A 17076-nucleotide genomic window follows, 5' to 3' on the forward strand; every position below is an offset into this window, starting at 1 on the left:
ACACCATCTCACCTTGATATTCCATCCATAATATGGCCACATTAAAGCACATGGAAAATTGTTAGATTTAAGAATAAAAAAGGCATGTCTTATATGCTGGCATATACAGTATGAGTGTGTGTGTGTTACTGTGTCCTTCTTGACCTCATGTGAATGTTGTAAATGAGTGTGATTGTAACTATCATGAAAGAAGTGTCCTTTGTTTACGATATTCTGTGAAAACCTGTCTGGCCATAGGAAAATATTACCTTACTTGATAACAAGTGAGAGTTGGTGACAGGAAAGGCATCCGGTCATAGAAAAAATCTGCCTGAATAAAAATTGTATTTGACCCATGTGAGCATGGAAGAGTGGATATTAGAACGATGATGATGATAATGATGGTTTTTTCAAATTCTTTATCTAGTTTTTATTTATCAGAAATGTGGTAATACAAATCCAAAAAGTCACATTTAAAAATAAACTTTTTGCAACATTATTGATAAACAAACATTGTCATATTAATAAGAAAATAAGCTTTTCAGCCAACACAGTAGTGAAAATGTTGTTGAATATTGACTGTGTGTTCTTAGTCTTTTCTCATTTCTTTGCTTTTCTTTGTGTTTTTCCAGCGACTCAAAGAAGAAATAGCAGATGTTACAGCAGAACTGGAAAGTATGGATCTTCCCGAAGACACGTCAGTATTTAGTTTTTGTTGTTATTGTTGTTGATTTCTGTTTCTGAGTTCAAATTCTTCAAGGGAGGTGATTTAATTAAAAAAAAAAAAAGAAGAAAAAAAGGTAACCAGTTCAGTACTGGGTCCAACACAATCAACTTATTCTACATAAAATTCACGGCTTTCTGCCAAAGTTAAGAGATCATTATTTTTCTTATTGAGATCACATGAAGCCAAGGCCAACTTTACTGTTTATCCTTCTAGGGTTGATAAAATAAAGTACCAACTAAATAAACAGTTGGATCCGAAGAAATTAGCAACAGTCTATATTGGCAAATGAGTGTAAACAGCACAAAGGCAGCCTAAACTAGGTTTTGCTTTGTAGAAGAAGAAAAGTCTAAAATCCCCCCTTCCCCATTGCAAACACATTTATTCCGCTTTTGATCTGTTTTAGTCCTTGGTTTAATTAAATTAAATATTCCCCCACCATCCAACACCATGTGTCTATTTTAGTATTGAAGGCTAGTGACTTGACAGAATTGGTGGGGCAGCTGACAAAAATACCTTGTAGTATTTAATCATTTTAGGTTCTGAGTTCAGTTGGTAAGAAAGTAAGAAAAAAAAAAGGTCAAGTTACCATCTCACATCATGCTGACGCATAAGGGCTGGTTTCCATGGTGTATAAATATCCCACCTGGACGGGATGCCAATCCATCACAGGATTATTCATTGTTGATTACATTATTCAATGTGTCCCCTACCCCTAATTATTAAAATGCTAGTATTCGATTTGAAAGAGATTTGGCTGCTATTTCTAGCAGATCAAGCAGAGGTTCCCTAGTTGTCTTGAAGTGTGTGTGTGTGTAGGAGAGTGGGTGAAGTAAGGCCAATATCAATATTGTTAATTCATTGTTGACACATGTGCAGTGACCAAGGGCTCTTATGGTACATTATTACTGTACCCAAGTAAACTGTTGACCTAATTACTGGTTGACTTCAGGATTGGTTGGTTTAGTTTTAATTTTGGCCTGAGAGTGTACTAAAAAGTAGATGGCAGAGAAAAATATCTTGGTGGGGTGGGGGGGGGGGGGACACATCAACCAAGGTTTTTACCCCACCAATGTTTATATCAGGAACAACTCCCAAAGCATACAGTTTTAAAAACCATATCATTGAACTAGGCTACATACAGCATGTATTATTTGCTTGCTTTCCAGCTGTGTCTCATAAAAATGAAGGGTTTATATTAAAATTGGATTTGTTATTTGTATCCCTTTATATATCCTCAATTTATATCCATTTATCTATCTTCGATGATGATGATGAGCATTTGTTGCATTCATGCAAGAACTACCACCATGGGGTAGTATGAGTTTGTGTGAATGAGTTAAAAGTCTTGCTAGGCCACCTTTGCCTTTCATCTTTTCTGGGGGTCAGCAAGTGCCAGTCTACAATTATTGGGTGTGGTATGGGTAGTGTGACCCCTCCCCCAGCCCATCCTACTCTGTGGCTACTGTCCAATGACTGAAGCCAGTCAGAAAAAAAAAAAAAAAACAAACATCGCAACACAATGAAAATATTTTTTCCTGTCCTCTGGTGTCTATTTATATATTCTGTCATTTTGACCTAAAAATTTAGGGAAAGTAGGGGAGAAGATTTGTTTTTATATTGCACAAAATCGATCTGGTTTTCCTCTTTGTTATACATACGGACTGTGGTAACACCCGTGTACATAGGCATGCACACACACAAACACACACACATGTATGTGTATATATGTATTTGGCTGTATGGTAAAAAGTCTTGTTTCCCAACCTTATGGTTCCGGATTCAGTCCCACTGCAAGGCGCCTTGGTTGACCAAAGCTTTGTGAGTGGATTTGGTAGACAAACTGAAAGAAGCTCTTCATATATGAATATACATGTATATATCTATGTGTCTGTGGCTTTGAGTGAAGGCACATGGCTCAGTGGTTAGAGCGTCAGGCTCACGATCATGAGGTAGCGAGTTTGATTCCTGGACCAGGCTGTGTGTTGTGTTCTTGAGCAAGACATTTTATTCACTCAACTGTAGAAATGAATTGCAATGTCACTGGTGCCAAGCTGTACCAGCCCCTTTGCCTTTTTCTTTGATAATATCAGTGGCACGGAGTGGGGAGGCTGGTATGCATGGGCAACTGTTGGTCTTTCATAAACAACCTTGCCCAGACTTGTGCCTCAGAGGGTAACTTTCTAGGTGCAGTCACATGGTCATTTATGACTGAAGGCCGTCTATACCCTTTTTACCCCATGGCTTTGTGTTTGTCCCCCACCACCACTTGCCAGCTGGTGTTGGTTTATTCTTTTATTTGTTTCAGCCATTTGACTGCAGCCATGCTAGAGCACTGCCTTTATTTACATCCCAGTAACTTAGTGGTTCAGCAGAAGAGACTGATGGAATATGTAATAGGTTTTTTAAAAAAATGTAAGTGCTGAGGTCAGTTTGTTCAGCTAAACTCCTCAAGGCAGTATCCTTGAATGGCTGCCATCCAATGACTGAAACAAACAAATGATAAAAGTTGTGTGTGTGTGTGTGTGAAAATGAATTTTGAGGCAGAAGACATTCTAGTCGATAATTATTGACTGGATTCTCTGACAATGAATAGCCTGAGTGGAAGGAAGGAAGGAAGGAAGAAAGACTTCCTTTAAACTTCCAGTCTTCATCATCGGTCTGCAAGATCTTGCTCTCTGTTTAGTTGTCTGTTGCCCACCTCTGAATGTGTTCAGTTACATATTTCAATGGTTTTGACCAAGTTAATTAATGATGTCTGTTTTGTTCTAATTAATTACTGTCTACCAATGTCCATTAAAGAATGGCCCAGAACTAGTAATTACTTATCTTTTCTCATATATAGCATATATTTCTCTTAGCCCCCCCCCACACACACACACACACAGAATGCCTTTTCTGTGCTGTATGGAATAGGAAGAAGTTCCATTCGACCAATCTCTGATATTTCACATATGCTGGACTAATTAAGGTTTTTATCTCAGACGTTACTACCCTCTCCAGCCCCAGCTGAGTTGATTAAACTCGACAGACTAATGATTGTTTTCTCGTTAGCTCTCTTCCTCTCACTTCCTCTTCAGCTGTTGTGCAGCTTATTTCAAACTCTTCTTCTTCTTCTTCTTCTTCTTCTGCTGCTGCTTATGTTGAAATGGCCAGTCTGTATTTAATTGGATTGCATTATTTTAAAAACGAGGTAAGGATAATGTTAGTGCCAGTGACGGACATTTTAACAGAATTTGTGGAGTGTCGGTCAAAATGCCTTGCAGTATTTAAGTTATATACCTTTAAATTCTAAGTAAATCCATATCCACCTTGACTCAATTTTGCCGTTTATCTTTTGGGCTGGTGGGTTCCAAATAAAATGAAGACTAGGGTCAGTTTAATGGACATACAAAAGAGAGAACAAACTGCCCATGTGAAAAATTAATATTGCAATTGTTATCAATGACTGTACCTTCTGTTCCTAATTGTGCCTGTATTAGAAATTATCATCTAAGATTGTGAGCTGGCAGAATCGTTACCATGCCCGGCAAAGTACTTATCGGCATTTTGTTCATCTTCATGTTCTGAGTTGAAATTCTGCCACAGTCATCTCTGCCTTTTATCTTTTCGGGGTCAATAAAATAAGAATCATTCGAGCACTGGGGTCAATGTAATGAACTAGCTCGCTCCTTTAAAATTTCAGGCCTTGTGCCTTGAGTAGTAAGAATTATTAATAGGGTGAGGGAATTGACAGAATCTCTCAGGTCAGTGTGTACCAGAGTAGAATTTTTTCACCCTTTCATTACCAAATTTCTGTTGAAATACACAATCTTTGTTGCAGTTAGTTTTGAAAATCATACAGAATTTGTGAAAATTGTTTTGCCATTATAAAGATTGTTTGACGTGAAATTTTGATGGAAGGTTTTAACTTTCATCTCTTTCAAGCATCTGTCATAAAACTAGAAGCAGGTTTAGGCATGATGGTACCAAAAAGGGTTAATGGGTCTTTTTAATAGCATTTAGTTACATCCCTTTACTTTCTGAGTTTAAATCCTGCCAAAGTTGATTTTGTGTTTCAACTTTCAACAAGCAATAAGTTAAAGTACCAGCTATATATTGGGGGAGAGGGGGTTGCTATTTCTCTTTCTTTTTCAGAATTTCTGACTTTCTGCCTTTGTTTGAGAAACCATTATTTTAAGAGGAGAATGAAACTGGCACAATTCCCTTCTCCTTCTGTAGAACTGTTTAAAATTATTCAGTTGTTAAAGATTGTCAAAGTGATTTGCCCTGTATGGGAAATGTACTTTTGTGGGGCTGTATTTCAGTCAGTATTTTCACAAGTTGGCTACAATATAGAATACAACATAGATTGTTAAGTGTGGAGGGCTTTGTCAAATCATTCTTTGCTGTTTTTTTTTTTCTTTCTTTCTGACGATAGTTTTATTCTTCTGTTTACGCAATTATATAGGAGCATGTATAGGTTTGAGGCTATGAGGTTTATTTCATAACCAAGTGGTTCTGAGATCGGTTCTGCTGTGTGGCATCTTGGAGAGATATCTTCTGCTATAGTCTTGAGTTAACTAATCAGTGCTTTGTGACTAGAATTATTTGACAGAAACCGAGAAGCCATTGTTGTGTGTGTGTCATTTCACTCATTTCACATGTCCTCATTAACAACTTCTCAGAAAAAAAATTAGTATCTTCGTTTAAAGTCCTGAAGTTTCAGCTTTTAACATGCGAGGACCAGTGAAATGAAAAACCAAACCTTTACTTAGAAAATAGCTAAGAAGGCCCTTGTGTGTTATTTGTGTCCCTCTTGTCCACTGCTTGACAACCAGTGTTGGTGTATTTATGTCCCTGTAACTTAACGGTTCAGCATAAGAGGCTGATAGAATAAGTACCTGGGGGTCAATCCATTTTACTAAAAATTCTTCAAGGTGGTTCCCCAGCACAGCCGCACAGTCTAATGAGTGAAACAAGCAAAAGATAGATATATCTAGGCTTACACATTATTCAATGTAATAAGAGTGGTGTGTATTTCTAGATTTCTAGCAAGTCAAGGGACCACTTAGTTGCTCCATCAGCATTTCATGGTAGAACATGTAGAATGTGGCAATGCAGTCATGTTTGAACTGCAGTTCAGTAATTTAATATGCCACATGGGGATGGTGTGAAGAACATTTAGTTGCACTTGTCTGCTTTCATTTCAGATTATAAATGAAACAAGTAGTTCTTTTTTCATTTTTTTTTTTGGGGGGGGGGGGGGTTTCTGTGTTTTTCTTGTTTTTTTTTTTACCGATTCTTACAGAGAACTTGCATTAAACATAAGAATTATGGTACTTGAGATATTCTTAACAAGTTTCCTACTCCTTTGTTATCTGTGAAGAGGTTTAGCTAAATATAAGAGGTTTTGTTTTTGTTTTGTTTTTTTTGTTTGTTGTTGTTGCTTATTGAATGACAGTTCTCTGTGGTTTATATAGCATTGTTAGAGGTGAGGTGATAACTGAAGGAGAAACAAAAGAAAGGGTGGAGTTCCTTCTTTTGGAGGAGTTGTACTGAAAGGATGGTTCAGATATTTATTATTATTAGTCACTTGTAGAGTATGTGAGTAATTGAGTGAAGAACTGCTGCTGCTGTTGTGGTTATTTACCTGTGGAGATGAAATGTTATCTGAGATTTAATTTCTCTTTAGACTTGGAAACCTAGAGGTGTGTGTGTGTGTGTAAGTATAATATCTGTATATGTATGAATATCATATCTGTATATGTGGACATGTATATGTAGTTTTTTAAATATAATCTATGCTCCAAATGTATTGTTCTTATTTTAAATTGTGTGTGTGTAAGCAGTAGAGGAGGAATATGAGAGATAAAGGACCATTGGAGAGAGGGAGGGATGGTGACATAAAAGACTATAAAGGTAAGAAGAGATATAGAAAGAACTGCCTTCTGATAATGAGGTTGAGGTTTCAGAAACGGTTTTTGAAGGAAAGCCATTTTGTTTTTATAAATAGCAACAACCATTGGAGAATTCTTAATGTTCTTGAAGAGAATTTCCGTAAATAATTACAGGAATAATGAAACAGAATGAAGAAAATTAATAAATTGTATTGCCTTAATGCCATAATTAATGCTAACGAAGGTTGAGAATGGCTCTGTTTCTCATTCTCAGAGGTCAGCCTTGATCATGCAAATCTATGATCAACCCTTTAGCATTCGGATTACTTTGTCACATATAATGCATATTTATTCATATTCTTTTGAATTAATCATGGATTATCTCATAATTTTGAGATTTTGATGATGTGATTGTTTATACAGTTCTATATTTAAGGATGAGGAATTATGTACATTATTTACATTATTTACATTTGATGGATGTTTGTCCTCATCTTGTTTGTTATTAATTTCCCCCCATGACACCTGATGACGGCTGGAGGGTATATCAGCCAAAACGTTGTGCTAACAACAAGCAAGATGAGGACAAATATCCGTCAAATGTAAATAATGTAATTGTTTATCTTTAGAATGATATTAGAGGCTGGATGTGGCCAGTTTGAACTTCAAACAGAACAAATATTTGCGCTGGATATGGCCGGTTTAAACACTAATAGGTTAAAGATATTCTAAATATGCCACCTCTGCCATTTCTTGCTTTTCCTTTTTTTTTTTTTTTTTTTTTTTTTTTTTTTGTTGTTGTGTATTTAGGACTAGATTCTGTGATGACTTCTTTCAAGATGTTATGGTGTGGTTTGTGAGAGATTTAGCTTCTATTTCTGATGAGAACCCTATACAGTTCAAAGGCTGTTCATTATTATTTCAGTCTGTTTGTTTGTTTGTTTTTCTGCTACATAGGCCAGGCGTGGTTGTGTGGTAAGAAGCTAGCTTCCTAACCATATGGTTCTGGGTTCAGTCCCACTGTGTGGCACCTTGGGCAAGTATCTTCTACTATAGCCTTGGGCCAACCAAAGCCTTGTGCGAATGGATTTGATAGATGGAAACTGCTGAAAGAAGTCTGTCGTATGTGTGTGTGTCTTTGAGTTTGTCCCCCCCCCCCCCGTCACCACTTGAAAACTGGTGTTGGTGTGTTTACTTCCCTGTAACTTAGCGGTTCAGCAAAGAGACCAATAAGTATTAGGCTTTAGAAAATAAGTCCTGGGGTCGATTTGTTTGACTAAAACCCATTCAGGGCGGTGCTCCAGCATGGCTGCAGTCAAATGACTGAAACAAATAAAAGAATAGGTTTATATGTATATCATAATCCATGTATGGTATATATCTGGTATATAATGTGCAGTTGCAACCTGTACATAGCAGGTTTAGTTGTTGTGATTCAGCCACAGATCAGCCCCAACCTGATCCCAAAAATTTTTGAATAATATTCCAGACATTAACCATCCCATCATCTACTCAAATGTAATCTTTCTGGTACAGCATTATGCTATTTCATTATTATTTTTTTCCCTTGTCTTTTTCTCATTAGAAGGTAGTAGATATGATTTGGGAAGGTTTTGCTGTTATTTGCAGTTAGATGAGCAGTAGCATAGAAACTCCTTTGTTGGCTAATGTCTTGACTGCATGGTAATAATCAGCGGTAAAAGTGGCTGGCTTCAGTCTAGCATAGGGGTTCTTAACTATTTTTGTAATTCATGGACCCCATTGTTTGCTATTTTATTCTGGTGGACCCCCACCCCCCATAGCCATTCTTCCAAAAGTCCTATTTTGTTTCTCACACATTGTGTAGGTTCAACTTCGTAAATTGTTAGAGAAAGAAACCTAGCTGTTTCTTGCAATACATACCAATGCATACATCTAAAGCAAACTGTTTTCAGAGGCCCTTAAAATACTATTGTGGATCCCCAATTTACTATTGGGAACCCCCTCCCCACCAAATCCTATATGGGACACCCTCCCCCAGTTGAAAACCACTGGTCTAGAGGTTGGCTAGTTGTGAATGAAGACTGGCAACAGATGTAGACAAAAAGCATAGTTTATTGTTGAAGGACTTAATTGTTAGCACACAGGACAAAATATCTAGCAGCCTTTCTTCGTTTCTTCAGGCTTTTGTGTTGCCCAAATTCCATCGAGTTCAATTTTCGATCATAGGTTTGCTGTGTCAGATCCTGCAGAGACCTAAGTTGCTGGATCAGATCAGAGGTCATCAGCTCCAAGGACAGATTTATATCAACATTACAACAATTTGGGAGGGTGGGGATGAGGGTGTTTCATAGCTTCTGTGTGGTTGCTAGAAATAGCAATTAAATCTCTCTCCTCATTCTGTACTATCTTTAAAATGGAAGGATGCATTAGATTAGTGGTTCTCAACTGGGGTCCATACAAGATTTTATTGTTAAAATTTATGTGCAATAAAATAGCTAATACTTCTGCAAATACACAAAAGATTAAAATTTATATTTTAATGTTTTTACACAATTCCTAATAATATAAAAGAATATTTTAAAACATCGAAAGGTTATGGAGATCCGGCAAAGTAAAATAGGAAATGGGAATCGAAGGAGTCCATAGACAAAAATTGGCTGAGAACCACCGCTTTAGATAAAGGAGACGATATGTCTGAAGAAAAGTATGGAACAGCCTCGATTATGAATCTGCTTTGTCAGAAGTAGCCTAGGGCTAAATGAATAGCACAACAACAGGATAGAACCCATCCACAATATACTCCTCCCCACCCCGTAAAAAAGAAAAAAACTTCACTCAACATTTGGTTAATATTTCAGGAAATCTTTCTGGTTCCTTCATCTTCCTTTTTCGGGTTCACCCCCTTCTGTTAATTGCTCATTGTTCAGAGCTTATCCTCCCTGCACCCTACTCATCACCCTATTTCCTTACCATTGTTATCAGTGCCTTTGTTATCTATTCACAGAAGTCCTTAGCTTAGCAATAAATAACTCCAGCAGAGCCCACAACCCAGACTCTGTCTACCCCCATTCCACCCCTTACAACTACTTCAGACTGTTACATTCACACACACACACACACACACACACACACACACACACACACACACACACACTCACACTCACGCATGCAGTTTTGTCTTGCTACCCCTTACCATGATCCCTTCCTCTACCATTATCCTTATTATCACCCGCCATTAATAGTCATTGGATAGCTTTGCAATGTGCCATATACTTGAATATAGACAGCATGAAGAACTTCCTTCCAGCAAGTCTGTGGAAGCAGAAGATTACCAATGTTTCAGCACCAAAGAAGAAACCAATATGAATCTCAGTTGTAAAGTGTATGCATGTGCACACACACACATACACACACACACACACACACACACAGAGGCATGTATTCATGCATATTTATTCCATATATCCTAAGATACATCTAGTTCAGTTAGGACAAACTCAAGACCTAATACTGAATTTATTACATTTCAGTACATATTACATTCAACTTACATACTAATTAATATAATCTCTTAATATTCAATTTCTAAAATTTTTGAATATTATAAGCAGTGTTTTTATAAAAAATTATATTGAAATGATGAAATATATAAAATGTTGTTTAGTTGGAAGCAATTCTTAAAGCTAGGTACAGTGTAAGAAAGAAGACTCTAGAAGCATTAATGTACTTGAGTATTTATTATTTGTTGCTTGGTAGCCAAGTTTAATCAGCAACAAGCAAAATTTTATTTAAAATTGAAATTCTTTCATAAAGGTAATCCAGCATGGATGTGGTTGTATGGTTAAGAAGCTTGCTTCCTAACTATATGGTCTTGGGTTCAGTCCTGTTGCACAGTACCTTGGGCAAGTTGTCTACTATAACTCTAGGCCAACCAAAGCTGTGTGAATAGATTTGGTTGATGGAAATCAAAAATTAAGGCAGAGAGCTGGCAGAAACATTAGCACGCCGGGCGAAATGCTTAGCGGTATTTCGTCTGCCGCTACGTTCTAAGTTCAAATTCTGCCGAGGTCAACTTAGCCTTTCATCCTTGCAGGGTCGATTAAATAAGTACCAGTTATGCACTGGAGTCAATGTAATCGACTTAATCCATTTGTCTGTCCTTGTTTGTCCCCTCTGTGTGTAGCCCCTTGTGGGCAATAAAGAAATAAGGAAATCAAAAGAAGCCTCTGTGTGTTTGACAACAAGTGTTGGTTTGTTTATGTTGCCGGTTCAGCAAAGGACTACGATAGACTAAGTAGTGGGGTCAATTTGTTTAACTAATCAAGGCAGCACTCCAGTATGGTCGCAGTGCAAGCACTGAATCAAGTACATGATAGAAGATATAAGATAATCAATTCTGCCTTCTGTGTTAGGATATCTGTTGAAGAAATGGCACTGTCTTGTTTGTATTACAAAAACGTGGGTTGTTAGATCAACCCAGTTATTAAAGACAGAAGTGGGTTTGTCAAGGGAAGTCTAGTTGCTGCTGTGAGCTTCCTTGTTCTTGAGATAAACCTTTCTGATGTTTTGACATTAAATACAGAATATGTTTAATTAGATACAAAAAGAGAACGAGTGTTATTGTTTAGAATTATCATAAAAAAATATATATCTGAATTTCAAGACATAGAAATATATATTTATTATGAAAGAGATTAGCTGTATCTTCTTTCTAACACTTAAATAGTTCTCTGGTAGAGAGTTAATGATTGCCAAGAATGTTTACAAAATAATTGGCTGCTATTTTTAGCAGTCAAGTGACTGTAAAGAAATTTCATTATGAACTGGTGTCCTCTTAAACCTACACAACATTGATATTACTTCATCTTTAACCCTTTTGTTACCATATTTCTTTTGAGATGCTCTGTGTTTCTTTCATTTAATTTCAAATATAACAAAGAATTTAGTAAACTAACTTAATAATCATTAAGCTAGTGTTAGGAACATAAATTGTGACTAAGGTTTGGTGGAAGATTCTAATTCAAAACTTATGAAAACAAGACATTTGTACTACAGAGCTAGAGGTGGTTTCAGCTGGGTTGGTATCAGAAGGGTTAAATATAACAGAGAATTTAGTAAAATCACTTAGTTATCATTAAGCTAGTGTTAGAAACATAAATTGTGACTAAGGTTTGGTGGATGGTTTTAATTCAGAACTTTTGAAAACAAAGCCAGAGGCGATTTCATGCGGATTAGTATCAAAAGAGTTAAGTAAGCATCTCCTGCCATCCAAACATCCCATACCATTCACACCAACCATCCAAACCAACTATTCCTTACTATTCTGACCAACCAATGCATGCCATCCAAACCAACCATTCTATACAACCCAAATGAGTCATGCCATGCAAACCAAACATCCTGTACCATTCTGACCAACCATTCCATGCCAAATTAGCAACCAATCAATGCAGTCCTAGGCAGCTATTCCACATGTTAGGCCAACTCTCTTTTACTCTTTTACTTGTTTCAGTCATTTGACTGCAGCCATGCTGGAGCACCGCCTTTTAGTCAAACAAATCGACCCCAGGACTTATTCTTTGTAAGCCTAGTACTTATTTTATCGGTATCTTTTGCCAAACCACTAAGTTACAGGTACGTAAGCACACCAACATCAGTTGTCAAGCGATGGTGGTGGGGGATAAACACAGACACACAAATACACACACACACACACACACATATGTGTGTGTGTGACAGGCTTCTCTTTGGTTTCTGTTTACCAAATCCACCCACAAGGCTTTGGTCGGCTCAAGGCTGTAGTAGAAGACACTTGCCCAAGGTACTATGCAGTGGGAATGAACCTGGAACCATGTGGTTGGGAAGCAAGCTTCTTACCACACAGCCATTCCTGTAGACAAAGCATACATTTTTTTTTTTATATGAACAACTTCAAAGAGCTTTCTGTTCTGTCATTGATCAGTTTTATGTCATTGTGACACCACTAATCATTTCTATACATCTAAAACTGTAAATAATAACAGAAAAGACCAAAAAAGAAAGAAAAAAAGACATACACCATTTCTGAATAATATAAAGAAATTGTAATTAATTTATTGGCCACTGATGTAAAAGTAATGAGCTGATAATGAAAAGACATACTTATTTAATTATTCTAATTGATTCATGTTCTGACCTTTGTATCACAGAATTATTTTGTCAACTATCAGTGAGCAGACAAAAACCCCACTTGTTTGCTACATTACTTACAGGGTCACAAACTAGTTTACCCCAGTGTCCACCCGCCCACCCTCAATATTCGCTCAATGTTAAGTATTTATCCCAGTGTAAGCATGGCTGTGTGGTTAAGATGTTTGCTTCTCTACCTTGTTGTCTTGGGTTCAATCCCACTTCTAAGACACTTGGTTAGTGCCTTGATAGTGGGACTGAACCCATCTTGGTTGTGACTTGGTCTCTTCTATTATAGACCCAGGCTGATCAGAGTCTTGTGAGTGGACTTGCTAGATGGAAACTGAAACAAGCCTGCTGTCTTTATGTGTCTCAGCACTGCTCGACAACTATTGTTGGTTTGTTTACATCCCTGTAACTTAGCAGTTTGGCAAAAGTGACTTTAAAAAAAAAGAAAAAAGTAGTGAGGGCAATGTGTTCGATTAACCCTTTGAAGCTGGTGCTTCAGTATGACCACTGACTGAAACAAGTAAACGACTAGGTAAATAGGTTGAACAATCTTCTGTGTATGTGTGTGTCTGTGTCTCCCTTCTCTCTCCCTTCTCCCTCTCCTCTCTCCCTCATCATCATGACAATCAGGCACAGGCATGGCTGTGTGGTAAGAAGCTTGCTTCCCAACTACATGGTTCCGGGTTCGATCCCACTGCATCTCACCTTGGTTGACCAAACAAAGCCTTGTGAGTAGATTTGGTACACAGACACTGAAAGAAGCCCTTCGTATATACATATATATATATATTCATTAGAAATGCAGAGACGCCTATAATAGGACATCTACTCGCTAGAAATAGCAGCAAAAATACTACATACCACAAAAGTTAGGGATAATTTCGAATAATTATATATAATAATTATAATATATATATATATATATATATATATATATATATATATATATATATGATTGACCGTTGACTGAACACTATTCAATTTTTTTTCTCCGTGTTTTTCTCCTTGTCTCCGTATTCTTTCTGTTGAAGAGCGTAGCTCGAAACGTCAAAGACTTTCCGTATTCCCGAGCGTCATACTAATATATCCTTTTGTTATTTACACCACCTGTCCTCGTCTGTTGTTATTATTTGTATATTCTCCCATATATATATATATATATATATATATATATATATGAAAAATATATTTGTGTGTCTTTATGTCTGTGTTTTTCCACTTGCAGCACTTGACAACCAGTGTTGGTATGTTTACATCCCCATAGCCTAGTAGTTCAGCTAAAGGAGACTGATAGAATGAGTACTAGGCTTTAAAAAAACCGAAACAAAAACCATCCTGGGGTCAGTTTGTTTGACTAAAATACTTCAAGGCAGTACCCCAGCATGGCCGCAGTCAAATGACTGAAACGAATTTTAAAACAAAAAAAAATGTCTCAGAATCTCTACTGGTACCATTGTTCTTTGCTTTAAAATATTTGGATTTTTTTTTTTTTTCCTTGGTGGCAGACGAAAGAGATTTATTCTCCTGGATAGGATTTTACCATCCTTATCATAGGTAACTCTCTCGAATTCCATGGGATTATTGAACTCAGCACAGTTAGCTAACGAGCCACGTGCCAATTAGTGGGAAATGTTGAAAATTTTATTGTAAATACAACACATACTATTGTGACTGGTGTGGAGTTTGTGTTGTTTTTTTTTTTTAATTACTATAGAAGTTTTCTAATAATGATATAGGCTTGGTTGGTGGTTATTGGTGTGTGTTTCAGAGAGAGAGGTTGGGGGGTTTCTATATGTGAAAGAGAGGGAGGAGTTTGCTATGTGAGAGGGATAGAGAGAGTGGGGGAAGCTTGGTGTGTGTGTGTGTGTGTGTGAGAGAGAGGGAGGGAAAGAGAGCAAGTGGTGGGGAGAGGAGCCAGTTGTGTGTCAGGATCTGTGTGTGAGCTAGAGGAGGAAAAAGGAGGTAGCTCATGTGTGTATGTGTAAATATATATATATATATATATATATACAGCCTGTACAACAGCAGGTTAGCTGGGTCTGTGTGTGTGTGTGTGTGTGTGTGAATTTACACGCGTGCCTGTGCACACACATACAAACAAGCGTGTGTATGTATGTGAACGAGAGAGAGAGAGAGAGAGAGAGAGAGAGAGAGAGAGAGAGAATGTGTGTGTGTGTTCCACATCAGTGTCAGTACAACAGCAGGCTAGCTAGCTAGCAGCCAGGAGTTTAGCTCTCTGGATATCTCACCTCCTCCTTATATTAAAAGAAGAAGAAAAACAAACAAAAAAACGAAGGCAAACACCAATTGCTTCTGTTTTGAGGCTGGAGATATTTCAACCAGGATCTTAAAAAATGCGGTGGGACCACATCTACTGGAGGTGAAACATGACTCCCTGATACTTGCTACTATTTCACCCACCCCACCCCACCCCCAAGGAAGCATCTCTCATCCCCCCTATAGGCCCACACACCTCACAACAGTTCCATTTATATATATATATATATATATATATATATATATATATTTGCACACTAACATACACACACAGACACACACACACAACATTGTGTTATGTGTATAAAACTTCTGCACGCAGTGATGGATATGTCATGTAAACATGGTATGCAAACCAACTCTGACCATTTGGACAATGTTGACAACAAAAGGTGACCATTTTTTGTCTTCTGTTTGCCTGTTTGTTGTTATAGTATCATTTTTGTTGTTGTTGTTTTTATTTTTCCTTTTTAAAAGGGAATTGTTATTATTTACCCACTTCGTTAGCCATGATCAAGTAAATCTAGGATTTGAACGCATTGCTAGTCTTCCTTTTTGCAGGTCTGTACAACTAATTGCATTAATGTCATGTCATAATTTTAAGGATGTTTCACTGCTGTTTCTAGCAGTTTGAGCTACCATATAGGGGCTCTCTCAGCCTGGTGAAGAGGAACTTGACTGTTACAGTATGTATAGAACACACACACACGCACACACACACTAACCCATGAAAGGACACACATATCTATACACAGTTCTCTACATGTTGATGAGTATTATTTATTATATGTATATATATTATATATACATATAAATCTGTATGTTTATACATAAGTGCATGCATATTATATATATAAATATGTATGTGTTTATGTGTAAACTATATATCATGTGTGTGTGTGTGTGTGTGTGTGTGTGTGTGTGTGAGCCTGGTGCAGCCTTCTGGCTTGCCAGTCCACAGTCAAATCATCCAACCCATGCTAGCATGGAAAGCGGACGTTAAATGATGATGATATATATATATATATATATATATATATATATATCCTTCGAACTTACCAGTGTGGTCAAACCATCCAACCCATGCCAGCATGGACAATGGACATTAAATGATGATGGTGATATCGTATGTATATATATATATATATATATATATATATATATATATGATATGCATGTATAAACATGTGCAATTATAAGTAAACGCAGGCATACATGTATACAGACAGGCATGGAATCATTACTCTTAACATTTTGCTTGTTCAAGGTTGTAGATTGGGACAGCACCATCAAATTGAAGAGCACTCACAGAGAATCTCTAACTCCTGGCCCTCGAGTCATATAAAATCAAGATTCCTGTAATAAACTGATATTCTACCAACTTGGTTTAGAAGTTCTCTTGGCAGTCACAAAAATCGTGAGTTTGATCCTACCACATAGCATCTTGGGCAAGTCTTTTTTTACCATGTAGCCTTATGTTGCTCCAAGCTGTGTGAGTGAAACTGGGTAGACAGTAAGTTCTGCATCCTTAATAACAGTCTGCCAGCTGGGGTCTTGTTAAATTTCTTCCAACCATTTGAAGTTTTCAAATTTTTTTTTTTAATGCAGTTAAAGAGATTTCAAGAACTTTAAAGTTGTGTGATTTTCAGTGGTTGGAAGAAATTTATCAAAGATCCACCAGCATTGAGGATCTGCATATCATTGGAATACTCGGCTACTTTACACTACATGTTAGAGAGTAGACCAGTCATTGTCAAACTGTGGCCCATAGGGCTTTTTGAATGACACACCAATGAAAAATTACCTTGAATTTTTTTTAGTAGTGTCACCTGCCTGTTGATGAGCCATGTCTCATGTGGCCTGCTTCTCACCAAAGGTTACCTGTGTCTGGAATAGATCATTTGATCAAACAGCTGGAATATTAATTGTCAAAACCAAAGAAGTTCCATTTACTAGTATTTGTGTGTGTGTGTGTGTGTGTGTGTGTGTGTGTGTGTGTGTGTGTGTGTGTGTAATTCAGTCACACGTCTTCTATATTTTCTATATTAATGTAAATAA

General features: G+C 37.2%; 1 protein-coding gene across 5 annotated transcripts in view; it reads left to right on the plus strand.

Annotated features, from left to right (window-relative positions):
• The window catches only part of LOC106870408 (cytohesin-1), a 149344-nt gene that overhangs the window by 81657 nt on the left and 50611 nt on the right, over positions 1–17076 (plus strand). For 4 of the 5 annotated variants that reach the window (XM_089340310.1, XM_089340313.1, XM_089340311.1 and 1 more), the window contains exon 3: positions 612–676. In XM_089340310.1, coding sequence (XP_089196436.1) covers positions 612–676 — 65 coding nt within the window. Of the gene's footprint in view, positions 1–611; positions 677–14932; positions 15411–17076 lie in introns of those variants that run through there. The other variant, XM_089340314.1, reaches the window with a different exon arrangement.

Source organism: Octopus bimaculoides, chromosome 23 (assembly GCF_046866305.1).
Source record: "Octopus bimaculoides isolate indiv1 chromosome 23, ASM4686630v1, whole genome shotgun sequence".
In the NCBI taxonomy this organism is placed as follows: domain Eukaryota; kingdom Metazoa; phylum Mollusca; class Cephalopoda; order Octopoda; family Octopodidae; genus Octopus; species Octopus bimaculoides.